Source organism: Thamnophis sirtalis, unplaced genomic scaffold, assembly GCF_051295495.1.
Source record: "Thamnophis sirtalis isolate CommonGarterSnake01/CBP01778 unplaced genomic scaffold, rThaSir2_p1.2 scaffold_9, whole genome shotgun sequence".
NCBI classification, from domain to species: domain Eukaryota; kingdom Metazoa; phylum Chordata; class Lepidosauria; order Squamata; family Natricidae; genus Thamnophis; species Thamnophis sirtalis.
In genome coordinates this window covers 52,773,705-52,793,158 of record NW_028261389.1, presented here as the reverse complement: position 1 = coordinate 52,793,158, position 19,454 = coordinate 52,773,705, and the positions used below count along the sequence as shown (strand labels likewise).

At 40.7% G+C, this 19,454-nt stretch overlaps 1 protein-coding gene across 1 annotated transcript in view; it reads right to left on the bottom strand.

The window, feature by feature from the left end:
- The window catches only part of TWF1 (twinfilin actin binding protein 1), a 41,074-nt gene that overhangs the window by 16,314 nt on the left and 5,306 nt on the right, over nucleotides 1–19,454 (bottom strand). Inside the window, 2 exon segments of the mRNA XM_087723043.1 lie at nucleotides 5,454–5,632; nucleotides 8,427–8,504. Of these exon segments, the coding sequence (XP_087579169.1) occupies nucleotides 5,454–5,632; nucleotides 8,427–8,504 (257 nt within the window).

Below are 19,454 nucleotides of genomic sequence, written 5' to 3'. Positions count from 1 at the left end.
GGAACCCTTGCAGGGCAGAGCTGAGGATTATGCCCAATTCTTAGCGGACAAAATTGCTCGGTTTCGGTCGGACTTGGACTCCATCCCCGCAGTTCCAGCCGAGGCACAAGAGGATCAAGTTGAACATCTCTGGGTTGAGTTTCAGGATGTTACCCCCGGGGATGTGGACAAGGCCATGAGGGCTGTAAGTGCCTCCACCTGCGTACTGGACCCGTGTCCCTCATGGCTGGTTACTAACAGCAGTGAGGTGACACGAGGCTGGATCCAGGCGGTTGTGACCGCCTCTCTTCGGGAGGGGAACTTCCCCGCCGCACTGAAAGCGGCGGTGGTGAGACCCCTCCTAAAGAAGCCATCTCTGGATCCAGCTGTTCTTAATAACTATCGCCCAGTCTCCAACCTTCCCTTCCTTGGGAAGGTTGTTGAGAAGGTGGTGGCCTTCCAGCTCCAACGGTCCTTGGAGGAAGCAAACTATCTCGACCCCTTCCAGTCAGGCTTCAGACCCGGTTACAGCACTGAAACCGCTTTGGTCGCATTGACCGATGATCTCTGGAGAGCCAGAGATGGAGGACATTCCTCCATCCTGGTCCTCCTTGACCTCTCAGCGGCTTTCGATACCATCGACCATGGTATCCTTCTGCGACGACTGCGGGAGGTGGGAGTGGGAGGCACCGTGTTGCGGTGGTTCTCCTCCTACCTCTCGGACAGGTCGCAGTCGGTGTTAGTGGGGGGGCAGAGATCGTCCCCTAGGCCCCTAACATATGGGGTGCCTCAGGGCTCGGTCTTATCCCCCCTACTATTCAACATCTACATGAAACCGCTGGGAGAGATCATCCGTAGGCACGGGATCAGATACCATCAATATGCGGACGATACCCAGTTGTATCTGTCCGCCCCGTGCCAACTCAATGAAGCGGCAGACGTGATGAACCGGGGCCTTTTTTTTTTTTTTTTTTTTAAACATTTTATTTTATTTCATTTTCATTTTCATTTTATACAATCACTTATATACTGTGCATAAAAAAAAAAGAAAAAAGGAAAAAAAAAAAAACCCCACATAACACTTCATTCCCCCATACACCCTCTCTTCTCCCCCTCCAACTTTCCTTTCACCCCTCCAGCATTCCCCTCTTCTACTTCCCTACCCCCTCAGACATCTCCCCCTCCCTCCATTTCACCCTCCTTACATTCCCTCTCACTCCCTCTTTACTTCTCCCTTCTCTTTCCCTCTTCTCCTCACTTTGGTGTTTCCATACAATTCAATTTGTTTTTTACAATAAAAGTAGAGAAAGAAAAAAAGAAAAAAAAAAAGAAAAACGAGCCACAGTACACAAGTGAATTCTTATTGTTCTAAGGATTGAAACTGTAATTCCCCCCTCCCCCCTCCCCTCTATAATCCCCCCTCCCTAACCCCCTTACGGCTTCGCAGGTCCCATGCCCGGCATAGTTCTTTAACAAGCATTTGAGTATAATAAGGTCAGCTAACTTTAAAATTTAAAAAATAAGATAAAAGTAAAGCCAAAAAGAAAAAGGAAAAATAATAGAAAATAAGAAATAAAAAACAAAAAAGAAACACCCACACTCACACACAAAAAGAGGAAAGAAACAAAAAGGGTCAATAAACCCACTACGTTAACACAGCTTCCCATTATCTGTAAATCTTAAACAATGTGATTCATTCCAAATTTCGATTATTTTGCTACTTGCAGGGTTTCAAACTATATTAGAGCCAGGTGAGTTGATCAATTAGAATTCCCCAACTAAAAATCTCCTTGCTTTGTCTATCTATTCAGACCTTTAATTTATCTCTTTTTTATCCAAATATCCAAACCTTTCTATAACACCATTAAACTCAAATACTTCTTTCATTTTTCATTTCCAACACCTCCCTTTCTATCCTTACCCACCTCCACATATAAATTTTTTACCTTCCACCCTGCCTTTATCCATATCCACATATATATTTTATCCACATTCATTGCTCCTCCCATGTTTACTCCACTTTCCTGAAGATTCTCCGACCAATCTTTCTTAACCTTATATTGATATAGCAACTCAAACAAACATCAGCTTGCATTCTAACCCCAGGTAATCTAATTAAACTTTCGCTGCCCTTCCCTCTCCCACACACCTCCCAACTCCGTTCGTTCCAAACCGCAACTCAAAAAGATCACAATTTCCGTTCTCCTTGCCTAAGAAAATAGTTCATGCACAATTTGAGTTAGAGTTCAGACAAAACTTCTGTAGAATATATGTCCACAATCAGCAACGCTTCTTTCAGTCTCCATGTCTCATCATCAATATGCCACTTTTCCATTTTATCCCAGACGGAAATCATAAAGCTTTAAGAACATCGCTTAGTCTTTATTCTTTAGTCTTCTGCCCTTCCGGAAGAGGAAAGCAACACCCTCCGCCTTGTAGCCACGTGTCTCGCTGTTTGTCTTCTCCTTCTCCTTGTCTCTCCCCAGATCCGGATGAATCAGGAAGTCCCGCCTTCAGGGTCTCGTAGTAAAATTTTCGGGCTTCACAGACGGAGTTAATGCGATGTTTTTGGTTGCCAAATGTAACTGTAATACCAGCTGGGACTTCCCATTTGTATGAAATCTGAGAGTTTCTGAGCTCTTCGGTTAAGAAAGCGTACTGTCTTCTTGTTCTTAATATTTGAAATGGTATCTCTTTAAAAACAATCAAGTCATCCCCATCAATTCTCAACCTCTTTCCGTAGAGCCTCTGTATTATCTCATTTCTAGATTCCCTTGTAGTAAAGTATATTATTATGTCCCTCGGAAGCTGTCGCTGTTTTGCTACCCAGGAATTCTGGCGGTAAATTCTTTGAATCTGCCAATCAAAGTTAAGTCCCGGACTTCCCACCAAGCGACTGAAAGCTTCAAAGAATGTCTGTTTCAAATTCTCCTGTTGGTTTTCACGCAGCCCTCTAACCCGTATAGCAAAGGCAGACTTGTTATAATTTATCATGACAAGTTCTTTTTGGGCAGATGCAATTTCCTGTTCTAACGTTTGAATTTTTGATATCAGATTAAGGTTAGTTTCTTCCAAAAGTTCCAATTTGTCCTCCGTTTCAGCAATATAATCTGTCATGACTGTCATTACTCCGATCATATCCTGCTTTGCCTGAGCAATTTTAGCATCAAATTGATCACATAAATCCGATATCAGTTGATTAATCTCCTGTCTGAAATCATTAAGCGTTTTGAGAAGGAATTCTTGTGTTAGCAAATCTCCCGTGGAGGGTGTAGGAGACAAGGGTAGCGGCTTCATAGCAGTTTTTGGAGATATGTTATTAAGGAAGCGCTTCTGTTTAGGTTTGGGAGCCATTCCAGAATAAAAATAAAAGACAAGCAATCAAGCGAGCCAAAAATCAAAGTCTGTGCTCCCCTCAGTTAATCTTTTAGCAATTAGTACGGAGAAGCCTTCAGGAGGATAGGGTCAGCTAGCTGCGTCAGATCAAACACAAAAGCTACGAGATCGCCATCTTGTGACGCAGCTAAAAAAGAAAGGGAGCCTTTTGCGAAGTTGAAGCTGGTATTTTAAATAGTGATAGAAGAAATTCCTCGGGAATAGTCCCCGCCCGGATTGGCTTTTAAATAGCTTAGCTTTGTCCTGGGGGGGGAGGCAATCTGCCTAGGCTGCAAAAAAGGCAGCGCGGAAAACTGGCCGGAGTAAAGGCTCAGCTAATGTTGAACCTCTTCTTCATTCACAGCAAAAAGAAAAGCTATGAATTACAAAGAGATCCTAACGACTGACCTTCTCCCTGCCCCTTTCTGCCAGAAAGGGGAGATATCTATAGATCTTATAAGATATACGAACCAGAGTCCTGGCAGGAGCTTGGTTGAGCTCCCGACGGCGGCAGCTCCTCCCCTCGAAGCCGTGAACCGGGGCCTTGAGGCCGTTATGGACTGGATGAGGGTTAACAAGCTTGTGCTCAACCCAGAAAAGACCGAGTGGCTGTTGTGTTTTCCTCCCAAAGATTCGACCAATATTCCATCACTCAGGCTGGGGGGTCAAATCTTATACCCCTCAGAGAGGGTCCGCAACTTGGGAGTCCTCCTGGATCCACAGCTATCGTTTGACCACCACCTGACGGCTGTGACCAGGGGGGCATTCGCCCAGGTTCGCCTGGTGCGCCAGTTGCGACCCTACCTGAATCGGGAGGCACTCACAACAGTCACTCAGGCCCTTGTGACCTCTAGGCTGGAATACTGCAATGTGCTCTACATGGGGCTGCCCTTGAGGAGCATCCGGCGACTTCAGCTAGTACAGAACGCGGCCGCGCGAGTGATTGTGGGTGCACCTCGGTTCACCCACATAACACCTATCCTCCGCGAGCTGCGCTGGCTACCTGTCGATCTCCGGGTGCGCTTCAAGGTGCTATTAGTCACCCATAAAGCCCTGCATGGTAGTGGATCTGGATACTTGAGAGACCGCCTTCTGCCAATTACCTCCCTGCGACCAATTAGATCTCACAGGTTGGGCCTCCTCCGTATCCCATCGGCCAGCCAGTGCCGGCTGGCAACCACAAGGAGGAGGGCCTTCTCAGTAGTAGCCCCGACCCTTTGGAACGAACTCCCCGTGGAGATTCGTACCCTCGCCACCGTCCAGGCCTTGCTAGCCCGTCAGGCCTGGGGACAAGGATAGCCGCCCCTCCCGAATGATGAATGTATGTTGCTTATTACTTTTATTATATGTGTCTTCGTCATTGTTTTGTATTCCCCCTCCCTGATTTTATGTGAGCCGCCCTGAGTCCCCTCAGGGAAAAGGGCGGCCTACAAATATTAATAAAATCTCAAAATCTCAAATCTCAAATGCTGCCTGGGAAATGGTCAGTTAAGAGACAGCATAACCCACTGCTGCATAATAGGCCAAGAAAGAGGCTAATAAGAGACCCCTTCCAGTTTTCAGACTATGAGAGACGGCAGGAGATTTATACTTTCAGACTTGCAAGATTCTGTTAACATAACCTTAGGATAAAGTAGAATTAGTTCATCTGTCTGGTCTACCTGGGAGGGCTGAAAGTTGCTCATAGGTCAGATGGATGGACTCCTCATAATGTAAGAATAACAATCAATGTTCTTCACAAATTGGTGAATTATTAATTCTGTAATTATTAGTTACAGAATTCAGTGGCACTGCCTATGCTGACAACAGCACTTCAGAATTATAGTCCAAAACATCTGGAGGGATATCAGAATGCCAGGCCTAGTAAAACAAATATAACAAATTCACATGAACAGATTTTATTTTTGTTTCAATTGATGCTATCCTTTCCAATGGGTCCCTGTTAGCCAAGAAAGATATGATTTAGGGGTGAGGAGGTGGAAGACAAGCACATGGATCTGTGAACTATGGGAATGATCAAATAATAATTTGAAGTAAAAGATGTATTTAAAAGAATTTAACGTATGGTTTGTCGTCAACAATTTAATTCTATTACATACAGGAGAATGATCTGGTGACCATGCAATAAAGATCCATTCATATCCTTGAGCATTCTGAGAATCTAATCTGTACAGGAGATAACATGGTTGTCTGTCTTCAAGCAGAGGGAGAATAAAGGAATCATAATCCTTTTCCCAGGTTGAACCAGGTTGTTTAGCACATCCCACAATAAGCTGCTCTGTAAAAATACATTAAACATGAATGACAAACTATTAATGATAGCAACATTTATAGTGAAGCGGTAGAAGTGATGTGCCAGTGCCTAGAGGCTGTCAGGGTCTGGATGGGAGCGAACAAGCTTGCACTCAATCCCGACAAGACTGAGTGACTATTGATGCTCCCTCCCAAGGATGGTTCAGCTATTCCATCTCTTAGCCTGGGGAGTGAAATTATACGCCCCTCAGAGAGGGTTTGCAATTTGGGAGTCCTCCTGGATCCGCAGCTGACACTAGAACATCATTTGTCGGCTGTGACCAGGGGGGCCTTTGCCCAGGTTCGCCTGGTGCACCAATTGCGACCCTATCTGGACCGGGAGGCCCTTCGGATAGTCACTCACGCCCTCGTCACCTCAAGACTGGATTACTGTAACGCGCTCTACATAGGGCTGCCCCTGAAGAGTGTTCGAAGACTTCAGCTAGTCCAGAATGCAGCCGCGCGAGTGATTGTGGGTGCACGTAGGTACACCCACGTTACACCTATCCTCCGCGAGCTGCACTGGCTTCCCATTGGTCTCCGGACACGCTTCAAGGTGCTATCGTTACTTTTAAAGCCCTACATGGTATCGGACCTGGCTATCTGAGAGACCGCCTCCTGCCAGTTACCTCCCAGAGACCTATTAGATCGCACAGACTAGGCCTCCTCCAGATTCCATCTGCCGGCCAATGTCAGCTGGCAACCCCCCGGGGGAGGGCCTTCTCTGTGGCTGCTCCGGCCCTATGGAACGATCTCCCCGTTGAGATCCAGACCCTCACTACCCTTCCGGCCTTCCGCAAAGCGACCAAGACCTGGCTGTTCCAGCAGGCCTGGGGCTGTTGAATTATCCAGCCCCATCTTATGTTATGATTGTTGTTGAATTTTTAACTGGTTTTTTTTAATTATTTTTTATATCCCCCTTTCCCTTCTTATTTGTAAGCCGCCCTTAATCTTCCGAAAGTGGGCGGCATACAAGTTAAATAAAATAATAAATAATAAATAATAAATAATAAATAATAAATAATAAATAATAAATAATAAATAATAAATAATAAATAATAAATAATAATAAATAATAAATAATAAATAATAAATAATAAATAATAAATAATAAATAATAAATAATAAATAATAAATAATAAATAATAAATAATAAATAATAAATAATAATAAATAAATAAATAAATAAATTAAAGAAACATATTTATGTTTCCCAGAAGACTACTTAAAGATCTACTGTAGAGTTGGCATCTATCATTTCCAACATGTCCAAAAGGCATCAGGCCAGGAAAAATATCCAGGAGTCATGCTGAATTCATTAAAACCAAAATATGCTATTAAAAATTCCTTACAAAAGGCAATTAAAGTAGATAAGAGACTTCCATTTCTAGCCCTTTTTGAAATGGGACAATAAGCCAACAGAAAAGATTTAAGAGAATGTATAGTTTAGAATTGTGGCTATATTGGAATGAAATGCTATTAACAGCCATGACTTACAATTAGCCTAACTGACTTTACTCAACCAACTGCACCATGAACTACTTATACACCTTAAACTAAAATATGGTTGGTTATTAATGTATCATATGAACAGCTATTTTATTGCCTTGGAAATAAAATTACAGAAGACACCGGGACTATGGTTTTTATTAATTACTAAATATATAATATAATTAATTATATTGTTATGCAGTCTTTTATTACTTTATAAGTAACTCAAGACAGTGAACATACATAATTCCCCTTCCTCATCATATTTTCACTACTACAACAACCATGTGAAATGGGGTCAGCTGAGAGAAAGTGGCTGGCCCAAAACACTAGCAGTCTAGGGCACAACTAGAAGTCTTAGGCTCCTGGTTTTTAGGCTACTACTTTAATCATTACACCAAACTGGCTCTTCTTCTTTTTCTGGTTCTGCTCTCCTCCTTTCACTCTCTTTGTAGATAACAATTCACTTAATATTAAAATAAGATGCAAGTTTTTAAATCTGTAGTCTAGATTGAAAAGTTAAAAAATGCAGTAGAAAATCTAAATACTATTGCTAAAAAGCAACATAGATCAGGAATTTTCAAAGTAGTTCAAGATATGGAACCTGCTAGTTTGGATCAAGAGTTCTGAGATATTTTTTTAAAAAACTCTAGTGACAGAAGATTAGTTCTGTTCAAGACCCTTTCTTGCTTTTTTTTGCCCTTAGTCTGTAATGAAATCTCTTGTGGAATTTAGTATTCTGTAGAACAGGGGTACCCAACCCCCAGGCTTTCGCCCAGAACTGGGCTGTGCAAATGGTGGGTGCTTATGCATGCACTGTTCCACTTGAGTGAGTGGTAGACACAAGGGCACTCGCGTGCGCGCACCTCCATTTGCATGGATGGTGGGCACTCATGCATGAAGCTCCATTTGTGCTAGCAGCAGGTGCTCACACAAATGGAGCTGTGTGTGCTCCCATGTGCATCTGCTGCTCGCATGGAAATTGGAAAAGTTGGGGACTGCTGCTGTGGAAGATAGTTTGAAAAATCCTGATGCAAGTCTGTCACTAATGATAAAATCATAGGGTTCAAACGGAGCTTAGAAGTCTTCTACTCCACCTTTCATCAGCTGGACCTTATCACCAGGAGTCAAGCCTGACTTAAGCAAAACATCATAGGCAATTTCTATTGACAAGCACTGCCTTGTTCCAAGGACTCAGAAACAATACATTTGTCCATCACTTTACTGATTTTCCCTTATTCATCTAGGCAAAACTGTGAGAAAGTATCAGAAAAGGAAATGATACATACCATTTTCAATAACTATTTTTAAAAACCTGTATTGGCCATTCCTAGCTCTGGCAAAGGTTTCTTTGACTTCTTCACTAGCTGAAAGACAAAACAAAGAAAAAGAACAATGGATTTCATTCTGGTTTATATCTAACCATTTTGCAATAGCACTTAGACTTATATACCGTTTCACAGTGCTTTTACAGCCCTCTCTAAGTGGTTTACAGAGTCAGCCTCTTGCCCCCAACAATCTGGGTCCTCATTTTACCCACCTCAGAAAGATGGAGGGCTGAGTCAACCTTGAGCCTGGTGAGATTTGAACTGCCAAATTGCAGGCAGGCGGTAGGCAGCAGAAATAGCCGGCAGTACTGCACTCTAACCACTGGGCCAATGTGGCTGTACATCAGTTTTTACTACATCAGTTATGACTGAAACATATGTTCACATGACCAGCATTGTTAGATATTTAATATCACAAATGACCCATTTACCTCATAAATACAAAAATAAATAAACTAGCATGATTAGAAATTTCATTTTATGTTGTATAATTTACCTGTACATGTAATAAATCAAATCCACAAAGTAAATAACATTTAAATAAGCTGCATATGCCTTCAGCTGTTGGTATTGACAATAAGTCAGCATAGCAAGGCAAAAATACATTTTCCTACAGAAATTAGCATAGAAAGAGTCACATAAATGCTAAGTTACAATGAGGGCAACCCAATCTGATTTAGTTTCTACAGGCACATGAAAAACAATAGCAGAAGCAGTTATAGAAAGCAGCGGAAGCCTGAACACAAGTGTGGAAGAAATTCTCCTTTTCTCCAAGAAAGACAAAAAAGCAGGGAAAATAATTTATTTTTCTGGGAAGCCTATTAAAAGTCCCAAATCCTTATTCAGTTTCTAGAAGACAGCAAAAATTGTTGAATGAACTTTGGTTTGCAGATTTTTTTGCTTATCTATCTGCCTGGTACATTATTTCTACTCCTCATAGTTAAAACACATTCTCCAGATGAGAGAGACAAAATGTATATTTAGGACAGAGCGTTGTTTGTCAACCCTCATTTTTCTATTCTGGTTGGAATTTTCAATTTATACATGATAACAATTAATTCAATGGATTTCTATTTTTCCATTGTGGCTTTTCTATTCCTTTCTCATATAGCAAGAAACTTCACTAAATTCCTGCCATTGGCCTTGTCAATCTAACTGCCTTACCAGCTGTTAACTATGGTTATTGAGATTAATCCATTTTCCAATATTTGCTCACATCTTGGTTATAAAGCAGCCCCCCCCCCCCAAGTGGTCCATTGGGGTGGTTGGGACTATCCAAGGGGTAAATATGTGTAAGTAGTACTATTAAAGTAGTATTTGTTACATTATTTTCGTATAATAAATGCTTGGGGTCGATGAATAATCAAAAACCGCATGAAGGGGGGTGGATGAGCTGAAGGGGTTGGGGACCTCAGCCATCAAATTGACTGTCACACAGACTCGATTCGGAAGATCCTGTAAGCTAAATTATGACTGGCTAGCTGATGCTTCAACCTCTCGCCAGCTATTCGGATTTCAGCAAGGTTTCTTTCCCGTTGCAGGGCAATCGGACGGTAAATCCCGGAGCTGAGTTTGCTTTGGATTTGCTCGCACAGAAAAAATGGGGGTAAAATTAGCATTTGCCTCGTAAGGCGCTGTAGTCAAATGCGAGGCCGCGATAGTTGAACTAAGCGTCGTGCAAAACAACCTCTATCGTTTGTGATTCCAGCACTGATCGTTTGGCTCGGGAGCTTCCGAAGCAGGTGCGACTACTAAGAGGCAGAGCGCAAGCCTCCCACGCCGCTCTTTCCCCTCCTCCTCCTCTCAAGCTCCTTCGCAACGTCACCTGGCGACAATGCAAAGACGGGCCTCCCTACAAGCCCTTCGCTGCACGGGGTTTCGCGTGTTTTCTATGATGCAAAAACAAAATCCTTTTTTGGACGACTTTGGAACGACTCCATCATTTCATGGCTTCAACAGCCAGTGAGAAGAACTGAGAAAAGCCTATCAGCCGGATCTCCGCTTCCCATGTCCGGAATTAAGTTGCTCACCTGGACTTCCCTTGCTCAATCAACAAAACTGAGCAATGGAGCACTCGTGTACTTAGAGGCATCCCTCGCTTTCTTCTCAAATCATAGACGTAAATTCCACAGACGGGAACCGCAAGTCTGCCTATTGGGCGAATGAATTAAATCTAAATGCCAGAAGTGGCCCCTGGCAGAACCCCCCTGGTGCACGGGGGTGGGGTTAGTGGTGTCTCTCAAATCAAAGGAAGAATCCGATATCACAGATTGCCCCGAAAGAGACTGTTCTGTACTGTACCTGGGATGCCAGTCTGGTGGGACATGACTTCCACAATAGCAGCTATTCGCACTTGCAACACTGGCCAGCAGGCAAAGGGAGGAGACGCCACCAAGAGCCCAGACCGGCGCGGGACGCTCACGTGACGTTTTGCCATCGCTCAGTCACTCGGCCGCCTTCGCCCAGCCGGCAGCTCCTTCCGGCTGGAATTGCACCAGGAGCCCCGCCCTCCTCCGCGCTACGCTGCATGGCAGTGCCGCTCGCTGAAGAAAAGGGAGATGCGAGACTCGTCTTGCAACATTTATGACAAGATAGCGGGCGATCTCGGACGCGCTGAGGTCCAATTCAACCCTACTAGCTTTGATTCCTGTCATCCCCAACAGTGGTCTCCAACCTTGGCAACTTTAAGACTTGTGGACTTCAACTCCCAGAGTTCCTCAGCAGAGGAACTCTGGGAGTTGAAGTCCACAGGTCTTAAAGTTGCCAAGGTTGGAGACCACTGATCCATCCCCAAGACCTCTTCGTAGAATTGCACCAGAATCTTGTTTTCAACGTAATCCTAGTCTAGAACAGAGTACTCCTTCTTTACTACAACAACTGTATGTCATTTGAAAAGAAAAGAAAAAAACCATCCATAGAGACATAAGAATGAGAAACTTGGTTTATGCTCTTGTCCTTGTTTGTGACCTGGCCATATTTCATCTAAGAACTTGACAAAAAGCAAATCCTATGAACACTTTGCTTAAAAGCAAAAAACTTTGAATTCAGCCCCACAATATTCCTTTTAGAATAATCAATTGGCTAGTTCTTAAGGTGTTACAGGACTGTGTTTTTACTGTAACTATTGTAACTATAGAGGCATTTGAATGGCACCAAGATTTATTATTTACCTAAATACTGTATAATGTTGACTGTAGGACCAAACACTAATCCTGAATCTCTTGGAAGGTTTTTCTTCCAGGAAAATTTGAGAGAAAGATTACAGACCTGACAATCTGTATGAAATAGCCTGAGTCAGTTATATATTCACTTATAAAATAATCTCACCCAGTTAATAAAACTGCAGTCATAAGATTTACTCACAAGTATAGCTTTCAAAATTGTACACTAAAAAAGGCAAAGAAGCCCTCAAGTGGAACATAAGGTTGTTTGATGTGATGTATGGTGAATCATATATACAGTTCATGCTAATAGTCAAACAGGAGTTGCCAAGCAACACAGAAACCAGAACTAGCATGTTATCTTAACTCTCTCAAGAATGTGTAGTTCTTTTTTTTTCAAGGAAAAAAAAGAATGTGCAGTTCTATGCCTGAATAAAGCTGATGCAACTTCAGAAACTGGTTGCTGTAATGATTTGTTTTGCTTTCCCTCTCTATTACTTACCTTTTTGAATTAGTATCATGCAGATTCAGTTGAGAGCCTGCAAATGGCTGATTCAAATTTTTGGGCATTAATTGCAGATGCAATCAATTTTAATTCTAAATAATTCTACCTCATCAGAGATGTTTTAATGTATTGAGAAAATGTAATTATAATTGCTTCAGAGAAGACATGAAAAGTGTTCCAATCTGCTGGACAAGTAATATCACAATACAATGATATCATGCAAATAATACAAATTACAGAATGTGTCATCATCATGGCTTAAACAGATTACCTATGACTCCAAATTTTTAAAAAAGTTTTTCCCTAGATTGCTTCAGCCATATTTTAGACAATCTTGGTTTCATGTACTGAATATAATCTGTTTTAAAGATGATATCACTCTTGCCTATGGGAAGTTGGTAGGCATAGGCATATGCTGCTTTTATGGTAATAGAAAATCAAGTTACAGAATTTTCAATTAGTTTCAATTAAACTGCTTATGGGATTTTAAAATTAAGTTCTCTCATAAGGAACCTTAATGCAATTAATTAAAAAATAAGAAAAACATTTATTTAGCAATGGAAGACTGGGGACATTCCATCCTGTTGCACAGAAGGGATGGAGTGATGGTTGAAACCCTTGCATGACTATAAGCAAAATGTTGTAACTAAGATAAAGAACCCTGTCCAACTGGGGACAGCAACAGCAAAGGTACTGATTACCAAAAACATGTGGTTTCTTCAAGATTTCTTGATTTTGAAGTACACATCAGGTTCCACTAACTTCTGAAGCCTGAAGAAAGAACTTTTAAGGTCTTCCAAAAGGCCAATTGTGTTGGGTCCATCTTATCCTCAGGAGAGACTAGTTTACAAAGCAGGTGCTATAATAGAGAAAACTTGTTTTTTAGGTCCATAAAATTATAAATGGAACATGTCCACTTTGCTAGAATCTGATTGGACAGGCATAAGCATCAGAAACAGGCAGTGCCCCAAATATCCTGCCCAATGCCAGGCATGGCTTTATTGGCAACACCTTGAATTGTATCTGGAAACCTGCTTGGAAATCAGTGCAGCTCATGTACCAGAAGTATTGTATGATGCATATAAAACTCACTGCCATTGTATTCTGGAGCAGCAATAGATTCTCAACACTACTCAATGGGAACCCCATGTACACCATATTGCAATAGTCCAACTGAGAAGTGATTAAGGCCTGAGCTTCCCAATTCAGGAACAGGAGCAACTGGTGCACAAAAGGAATTCTGCAAATGTGTTCTTGGTCATGGCTGCCATCAGCTTCTTGAGCAGGAGTTATTACTCTAGAAAAAAACAAAAATTATGTATCAACTTGATCTGGGGGAATAGCATACTGTCAAGAATTAACAATGGAAGCTCTCCACATTTGTCAGGAAAGTAAAACCCACAGCCACACCATCTTGCTAGAACTTTGATGTCATCTGTTCTTTTTCATCCAGAGCTTCAACCAGACTCCCACTGGGAAGGAACAGCATTATTTAGGTGGCGAGGACAGAAATACTGTATGTAAGTAGCATACTTTTGAGAATGGCCTCATTCTATGGCTTTATATAGATGTTAAATAGGCATGGGGAGAAATCAAATCTTATGGTTCCCTGAAGTTGGACCTAAGGCTAAGCTCTTCCCTGCTCTTAAGAGATCAAGGAGGGCTCAAGGACAGAGACATTAACAGAGACTTGACAGAAATTTCAAAGATTCAGGGTGTTTTCTCTCCCCACGGGAGGGAAAATACATGTGTCCCAAGGCCATTATAAAAAATTAATGAGAAAGCACAGGTAGTCCTCACTTACAATAATTGAGCACAAACTTTACATTGCTAAGGGAAACATTTTTAAAGTGAGTTTTGCCCCATTTTATGACTTTTCTTGCTACAGTTGTTGCTAAATACTAGCTGACAATTGGGGCTTCCTGGGCGGGACCTTGCTGATGGTAGAAGCTTAATAGAGCTGCTCCCGGGTTTCTGGTCGCGTTATCTGCCTAGACATCTGGCAGATACCCCACTGTTCAGGCAAAGAAGATGGGGAGAGAGATCCAGCTGGCAAGTGCTTTTCTTTTGAACTTTGCAGCTTTTTTGTCTGCGAAGAGAAGGGGGGCCAGCCGAGGCTGAATCATCATCTCCGTGCCGGAAATCCTTAGCTGTTTCTTCACAGCTCAAAGTAAGATCCCTCCACTTAGGACAATATTTGAACTATTTATCTGATTTTAATACAAGCAGAGTCCGTATCTGAGAACCTTATCTGCTTTTTTTTAAAATCCTAGCTTCATTTTTTACAAGAGCTTCCTTCGTGTACTTGGTTTTTTTTTTAAAAAAAGGCTCCTAAAATGGCGATTGTGCATTCTCCGTAACAATGCCACATTCCTAATTCTTCTGCAAAGAACAGTGATAAAAGTTCAAAGGGAGGAACAGCTGGCCAGCAGTTTCTTACTAATTAGTTTCACTTCTCTGAAGAGTTTACAAGACTTTCCTCTTATCAACTTTGCTAATATATATTTCTGATATAGAGAAGTCTAAAATGGCGCTGAATATGCCGAGCTGCTTCGTTACAATGCTTTTTTTTCCTGAAACCTTTTGAAAAATCCTAAAGAGCTAACAAAGGGGTGATTTAATACCCTTTTTTTTTCGTAAGCTGCACAGCGGGCCAGTAGAGTTTGATTAATTGCTTGAAGATAAGACTTATAATGGCATCAAAATTAAATCCTGGGCTGAAACCTCCTCCTAGAAGCACATCCCCAGTACCTGGCACAAAGTTGCAGCCTCCACCCTCTACGCCCCCTACTGGAGAGGTGCTAACGAAAGAATTTTTTTTGGAAACCTTCAGAGAATTCAGAGAGGAGATAAAGGAGATAAAGGACGAAATAAAAGAGTTTAAGGCGGACATATGAAAAACTTGATACTAGGATTGCCAAAATAAATGATGATATGCTGGGACTTGTAACTGTACTGACAGAACATGTTTCTGGAATTGAAGATAACCTAGAGGTTCTTAATGAAGCTAATACCAACTTGACATCCCAAACTGAGGTGGTGCAACAAAAAGTTGAAAACGCTGAAAAACAAATTATTATGATACAGTACAGGCAGATGGAGCTGGCACTAAGAGTCAGGGGGTTGCGTGAGGATAAACAGGAGAACTTGAAACAGATTTTTTCAGAGGCTTTTGATTGTCTGGTGGGAAAACTGGGGTCCAACTTTGACTGGCAGATTGATAAAGTTTATCGCGTTAATTCTTGGGCGGCAAAACAGAAGCAACTTCCCTGAGATGTAGTTATATACTTCACCACAAGAGAGTTCAGAAACATGATACTACAAGAGTCCTATAACACCAGGCTTCAAATTGGGGGCCAGGATCTGATTGTTTTGAAAGAAATACCACCTCAAATGTTAAGAGCCAGGAGAGACTATGCTTTTTTAGTGGAAGAATTCAGAAATCGTCAGATACAGTACAGATGGGATGTACCATTTGGTATTATAATTACATTTGACAAGCAAAGATATCAACTCCATATGGAAAGCTCGTGATTTTTATCACAATATTCTGAAGGTGGGACACTCTGCACCATCTGGATCTGGAGAAAGACCACAAGAAGGACAAGATAGACAGCAAACCACACAACTACCAGACAAGATGTACCATCTTCCCTTCCCGGAAGGGCAAGGTGTCATAGAACAAAGACCTAGCCGTATGACTACCAGACGAATGGAAAAACAAGCTAAAAGGCAACAACCTCAACAATCACCGGCTATCGAACAAGGAGTTCAACAAGCTCAGAAGCCGTGGGAGGAGCTAGGCCAAAGGTTAAACAGGCCATGCAGGAGGCTCTAAAAAAGTTTCAGATAACCAAAGATGACAACTAAGATTTTAACATAGAATGTCAATGGACTGAATTCTCCACAGAAGAGAAAGAAAATATTTCATTATCTTAAACAGTTCAAGGATGATATAATTTGTTTGCAAGAAACTCATATCAAATCAACTGATCAAAAATATTTGCTTAACCCCAAACTTGGTCAACATTTTGTGACCTCTGCTACGGAAAAGAAAAATGGTATAGTTGTATACCTAAGAAAAGACATCAAAGCTGAACTAATTGAAGCAGATCCCTTTGGAAGATATATCGCGCTAGATCTAATCTTAGAAGGGAAAAAGACATTACTTTTGGGAATTTATGCTCCTAATCAACAGCAAGACGGATTCTATAGAAATCTTCACGCTAAATTAGTACAGTGGGACTATAAGTCTTGTATACTATTGGGTGACTGGAACAGTGTGATTGATACTAAAAGAGATAAGAAGACCGCTCGTCCAAATACTAAAATGCGAGCTAAACTACCCAAACCTTTTTTTGACATGATGGACAACTTTGAATTGAGAGATATTTGGTGAGAAAGAAACGCAGAGGAATATGATTTTACCTTCTTTTCTGATAGACATCAATCCCTTTCAAGGATTGATTTTATATTAATCACTAATGATTTACTTTCTAGGGAGAAGAAGACAAAGATTGCGGCTAGGGCCCTTTCGGATCATAACCCAGTTTGGATGGAATTGGGAAGGGTAGTGCAGGCAAGAAGGTCTTGAAGGCTGAATGAAAACTTATTCAGATATGAAAAGTACATTAATGATTGTAAAAAATTGTTATCTGAATACTTTGTTTTGAATATGAATAAGGGTACACCTATGGAATTTGTATGGGATGCAAGCAAAGCGTATATGAGAGGAGTACTGATGAATATAAACAAAATACATAGACATAAACAAGGGCTAAAACGAACAGAATTGGAAGAGGAAATTAAAGGGAAAGAGTTGGAGTTAACATTGAATCCAGGCGATACAAAGGTTAAGGAAGCAATTACCATATTAAAATCTCAATTTGACATGTTGATCTCTGACCAGGTAGTCACTAGTTTATTATATGAAAAACACAACACTTTTTGTAACGCAAATAAACCAGGCAGATGGTTAGCTTATCAGATTAGGAAAAAAAGGAAAACTCGAAATGTAACCAAACTGATTTATAGAGGGAAGGAGGTGTTTCAGCAGGAGATTCAAAAGGCATTTCGGGAATTTTTTACAGAATTGTATAAAGGGGATAAAATTAAGGGTTTAGATATAGACAAATACTTAGATAAAGAGAAAATACCCTTGGTTAGAGAAGAGTACAGGCAAAAGTTGAACCAACCAATAACCTCGGGGGAAATTTTGTAGGTAATTAAGCAACTAAAGTTAGGGAAAGTGCCAGGTACAGATGGTTTGACAGCGGTTTACTATAAAAATTTTCAGTTAGAAATGGTAGAACCTCTTACAGAACTATTTAATAAAACTCAAACAGAAGGTAAAGTGCCTCCATCTTGGAAGACAGCATTTATATCTTTGATACCCAAAGAAGATCAAGATACTACCCAACCAAAAAATTATAGACCTATCTCACTACTTAATGTAGATTATAAAAATTTTACTAAAATACTAGCAAATAGGTTAATGTTGGTTATTCAACAATTGATACACAATGACCAAACAGGTTTTATACAGGGGAGACAGATGAAGAGTAATGTTAGACTAATTATTAATGCATTAGAATATTTGGGAAAGAACAACCAAATTCCTGCTGCGTTCATATTTCTGGATTCTGAGAAGGCCTTTGATCGAGTTAATTGGCAATTTCTGTTGAAGATATTGCAAAAAATGCAGATAGGAGACAGCTTTTTACAGTCAATTAAAGCAATATACCAACAGCAAACAGCTCAAATTATAGTCAACGGAAGTTTAACAGACCCTTTTCAAATTGGAAAAGGTACAAGACAGGGCTGTCCTTTGTCCCCACTATTGTTCATTATAACTTTGGAAGTATTGTTGAACAAAATACGGGGCTTGGATGGTCTAAAAGGGATCAAGATTAGGCAGCAAGAATACAGAGTCCGCGCTTTTGCGGATGATTTGGTCATAATATTGGAACAACCGCAGGAATCTAGTATGGTTTTAATGAATACGATTAATCAATATGGTCAAGTGTCTGGTTTTAAAATAAATTTAGGAAAAACAAAAATATTAGCTATAAATATGAATACTAAACAAAAGGAAGAACTAGGAGGGATGCTAGGATGTGAGGTAGTCAAAAAAGTCAAATATCTTGGGGTTAATATTTTAACCTCAAACGGGAAATTATATAAGCACAATTATGAACCACTTTGGTATAGTATAAAGATAGAGATGAAAAAATGGGAGAAATTGCACTTATCTTTGCTGGGTAGGATAGCGGCAGTGAAAATGAACATCTTACCAAAATTTTTATTTCTTTTTCAAATGTTACCTATACTTAAAAAAGATGTGAATCTTTTAGAATGGCAGAAGGGTATTAAGAAATTTGTATGGGCAGGAAAGAAGCCGAGGGTAAAGATGAAAATAATGCAAGATGTACGCGAGAGAGGAGGCATGAAATTACCTAACCTAAAATTATATTATGATGCAGTGGCGCTATCTGCAATTAGTGATTGGACTCATTTAACCAACGATAGAATACTGAATATCGAGGGACACGATCTGGTATATGGTTGGCATGCTTACTTGTTATTCAACAAAAAATTGGATAAGAAGTTTAAAAGTCATATTTTAAGAAATGCTTTACTGCGGGTCTGGAAAAAATACCAATATAAACTAAATGACAAGATACCCATGTGGGCAATTCCTAGACATGCAATTGAAAATATGAATATAGCACAAGAACAGGATAGAACCACCTACAGACAGCTTCTCACTTTGGAAAGGGGGGTTCTACAATTAAAATCTTTAGAGGTATTGAAAGAGGAGAAGGTAGTTCAAACATGGTTCCAGTATGGGCAATTACAGGCCAGGTGGAAAATAGACCAAAAAAGTGGTTTTATCCAAGTTGAGGATAATTTGTTTAAACAAATAAGAGATCAAAGTTTAATGCATATAAAGAGGATATCATTCAAATGAGAGATATAAACGAGACTGAAAAAAATGGATTGACTATATACAAAACAAATACGGGACTATGCTTAAGATCAGGAATAATTTAAACTGCTCAAAGTTAGTGCAACAGGAAGAAGCTGAGTTCAATGTAGAGATGTTATTAACTTCTTTTTTTAATTTCTTTTGTCTTAATATATTTTAGACTGTGTTTGTTAAAATCTATACCGTGTACGGGCTCTGGGAAGTCGGGGGGGGGAGGGAGGTGGGGTGTTAGGGGGGAGGGGGGAGGGGGGATATATAGTATGTGTTAGATTTCAATGTAACGCGATTGCACATGTATACTGTTGCTCTTTAATTTCACTGTAAAAATAGGACAA